The sequence below is a fragment of the Corapipo altera genome, unplaced genomic scaffold (assembly GCF_003945725.1).
Source record: "Corapipo altera isolate COAL_440 unplaced genomic scaffold, ASM394572v1 180, whole genome shotgun sequence".
Taxonomy (NCBI): Eukaryota; Metazoa; Chordata; class Aves; order Passeriformes; family Pipridae; genus Corapipo; species Corapipo altera.
This window is the reverse complement of record NW_020884915.1, coordinates 1,223,019-1,226,619: the sequence shown is the minus strand read 5'-3', so window position 1 is coordinate 1,226,619 and position 3,601 is coordinate 1,223,019. Positions and strand designations below refer to the sequence as shown.

Below are 3,601 nucleotides of genomic sequence, written 5' to 3'. Positions count from 1 at the left end.
GGGGCTGCAAAGTTCCCAAAAATAATGGATGTGGGCAGGCCGGCCTCGGCCGGGAGTGCAGAGCACGCAGGGGTGTTACAACCCGGCAGATTGGGGGAATGGTTTTAATTTCCATCGCTGGGATCAGATTTCCAGAACACTGTAAATTATTCCCCATTCTCACCTTTCTCCTCACCCCCCCCGCAAAAAAAAAAAATTGAATTAATAATAATTTTAAAAAATCATGAAATGTCACTGAGGAAAAAAAAATTAAAATAAAGAAAAAAGAAATAAAGTTGATTAAATCCCAAGCTCTGTCTGTAATTGCTGCGGTGCAATGCTGATAACACGTAGTTATCATCGGAAAAGTTGACCAAGACAGGTTAAATAATTTAATAAGGAACTGCTTGTAATTATGTTATTTACAAGGTATGACAGAGGTTTGAGGAAGAAACAGAAGCTGATCTCAGGGAAATGGACGGGTTTGGGTGACCCCTGGAGCATGGAGTTTGAATTATGGAGATGGGGGGCTGAGAGGTGAATATGGACTAGAGGAGAACAAGATGACTTTTCACCTCAGCACATTTAACTTTTAAATCCAAATAAACGTCTCGCGTTACTGGATCGTCGCATTATAAAAGAAAAAGGACTAATCCCGGCCAGTTTCGGAGTGTTGGCAAGAGGGCTGCCCTCTCCTCACCGAGGAAAAATATCGTCAGATAAAAAAGTTAGAAATGGCAGAAAGTGCATTGAAAAATAAATCTGGGCAACTCGATGGGATTTTTTCCCCTTTCCTTTCTCCCTCGCTAAATTAATTATATCAAACATCTGCTCCCGTGACGTTGTACTCAATGCCACACACACTATTGAATGATTCCAACGCTGCCTCGAAGACCAACAACACACCTTTTTCTCTTTCCCAAATATCCTCCGGTAATAGGGATCTCAATTAGCAGGTAGCTGATTTTCTCACTCAGGTAAATTAGAAGTAGGTGCGCTCTACCGGTTTACTCCCCCCCCCCCCCCCCCCCCCCCCCCCCCCCCCCCCGCAAGGGCAAAATACAAACTTCGTAACTCGCGTGGTAAGAAAAGCGTAAACTTTCTCACCTGTTTGGTCATTGAGTCTATTAGACGAACATACAGGTCCTGCTCTGTCCTAACTCCTGGGGAGGGAAAGCAGAGACAAATTCCGGTCAGGATTTAGGTAGCGAACCACCCCAATTCCACAAGGAAAGGATGAGGTCAGGCAATTAACCGCGGCGGGCAGGGATCGGCCCCGCGCCAGCTCAAAAAGAAAATTCAAAATTAAAAAATAACAATAATTTTAAAAATCCAGATATCAGCTGCTGGCGGAGTTATGCTCCCCTTCTGCTCCCGGTGCTTGGGGGGCCGTGCCCGGGCCCCCCCCCCCCCCCCCCCATCAGGCCGGGTTGTGCCGGCCCCACGGCCCCGGGGAACACGCGGGACCCCCGCGCTGGGGCTCCCCGGCCCCCCGCGGGTTTCCCGCGCCCGAGGAACCAGCTTCGTCGGGCCGGGGCTCCGCTCTGCCCACTCACCCCATCCCAATGATTACCATTAATTCCCAAAACTGGAGGGGAAAAAGAAAAAAAAAAAAAAAAAAAAAGTCCCTAAAAAGGCCCGCTGTGCCCGAGCAGCCATCGATCCCCTTTTTTACTTTCCACTTCAAGCCCAACCGGTTAATCATGTGAAGTACCATTGACTTATCGATCCTTTACGTTTTGTTTTCCTTATATGCCAAGGAAAGAGCCGTGTTTACACGCGTGTAATTTTAATCTCGAAATCTTTATATCCTTTATCCTGCTCCCTCCCCCCCCAAAAAAAGGCCTCGAAAAGGAACATCAGACTTTTCTGCGGCACACGGACGCTCAAAAATGAGAGAACGACAACTTACCATTGCTATACAATAACTGAAGTTTATAATGAATTCCATTGTTAGTTTTTTCATTGTTTGGCTCCTGCAAGTAACGATAAATAATTACATTTAGCATGAAAAATATCGCCCTCCTCCTGACGCACATTTTTCTCGTCCCTGAAGCGGCTCAGAATTAACAGTTTGCAGAAATTCAGCCCACGGTCACTTTTTTTTTTTGGTGGAGCGCTGATGATGTCATTAGCTCGGTGCAAATATGTCATGTTTTGCCGTTTTCCCGGTGTTTAATATAAGTCGGGGACGCGGCGATAAGTTTCTAACCCCGGGGTCTATTCGGAGCGGCCGTGAGACCGGGGGGACCCGCACGTGGCGTGGGCGCCGCTGGAGTGCCGGGGAGGGCTTCCAGGCTGGGAATGAGCTTGGGTCAATGAAATCACGCTTAAAAAATTTAAAAAAAAAAATTAAGATAACAGGCAGACTTACTTTCTCTTTCTCCACAAAGTCCACAAAAGCTGTTCTCTCAATCTCCACCGGCTGTCCCTGCCTGTCGTACAGAGCTAAGACGAAGTGGAAAAAATTGGATTTTCTGAGATTGGAAGGCGGCTGTTTCTCGAAATGTGCCCGAGCCAGCCCCACGCCGCTGCGGGAGAAAACAAGACAAGGCGTGGGTGAGAGCGGCGGGAAGGGGCGCGCAGGCTCCGCGGCCGCGGGGGGATGCGGGGAGCGCGGAGCGGCGCGGAGCGGGGAGGCTGTAACTGATACGGGGCGGGCGGGGGGGGGGGGGGGGGGGGGGGGATTTACGGCCGGGATGAGAAATACAGGAGGAGAAAACCGCCGGGAGAAGATTTGGCAGACGTACCTTTGGGCGGCCGTGTTAGCATCCACTACCCCAGCAGTATGCATCCATGAGCGGACCGGGTTCATCCCACTGCCCAGCGGTTCTTCTTTCATGGTCGTCCCACCTCTTGGTATATTTTCCTGAATCCCAAACATTAAAACAAATTTGGGCAAAACCAGCTCCTAACCAAAAGGGGTTAAAATTGAGGGAAATGTCAGATACGGGGTGGGTTGGTTGTTGCTTGATTTTCGCTCGCTCTCTCTCTCTCTCTCTCTCTCTCTCCTTGGCGACTGGAATATAAGAGATGACTTTACTCCCTGTGATCAGTAGGAGAAAAGCCCAGTTCAAGTCTTGCTTCCTTCTTCAATCTGTCCTGTATTGGCACGACATAAACAATTTACTGAGTACTTCTGTGCGGCGAGTTGGATGGCGTTCCAGTTTGGTGGTTTAAAAAAAAAAAAAAAAAAAGAAAAAAAAAAAAAAAAGAAAGGAAAAAGAAAAATGGTGGCGGGGGACACGGGGGGGTGGTTTTTTTTTTTGGGCGGGGGAGGGGGGAAAAAAGAATAAATATTTTTGTTGTTGTTGTTTGCAGACGCGCTCAACGTGGTGTCATCCTAGTAAAAACCGGCTCGGAAAAAAAAAAAAAGCTTCAGGACACTGCTGAATCGACCACTTTCTGGCAAGGCTCTCCTGCTCCAAAAGACAAATAAACGGGGAAAAAAAAAAAAAAAAATCCTGATTACCGCGGAGGTGTTCCCGGGCACACGGGAGAACGGGGCGCGGGCCCGTGGCGTCTCGCGGAATGGACGGAGGCGCGCAGAGCCCGGCCCTCCCTCCCCGAGGAGCGCGCCCCTTCCCCGGGAGTCGGGCCCCCGCCACCGCGGGAGAGGTGG

The 3,601-nt window shown here is 49.4% G+C and overlaps 1 protein-coding gene across 8 annotated transcripts in view; it reads right to left on the bottom strand.

Moving 5' to 3' along the window:
* EBF3 (EBF transcription factor 3) overlaps window positions 1–3,189 on the bottom strand; it is a 125,606-nt gene extending 122,417 nt beyond the window's left edge. For all 8 annotated transcript variants that reach the window (XM_027655244.1, XM_027655247.1, XM_027655246.1 and 5 more), the window contains exons 1-4: window positions 2,730–3,189; window positions 2,354–2,510; window positions 1,892–1,955; window positions 1,087–1,142 (exon numbers count right to left, since the gene is read on the bottom strand). In XM_027655244.1, coding sequence (XP_027511045.1) covers window positions 1,087–1,142; window positions 1,892–1,955; window positions 2,354–2,510; window positions 2,730–2,863 — 411 coding nt within the window. In that variant the 5' untranslated portion in view covers window positions 2,864–3,189. The remainder of the gene's footprint in view (window positions 1–1,086; window positions 1,143–1,891; window positions 1,956–2,353; window positions 2,511–2,729) is intronic.
* Window positions 3,190–3,601: the final 412 nt, after the last annotated feature.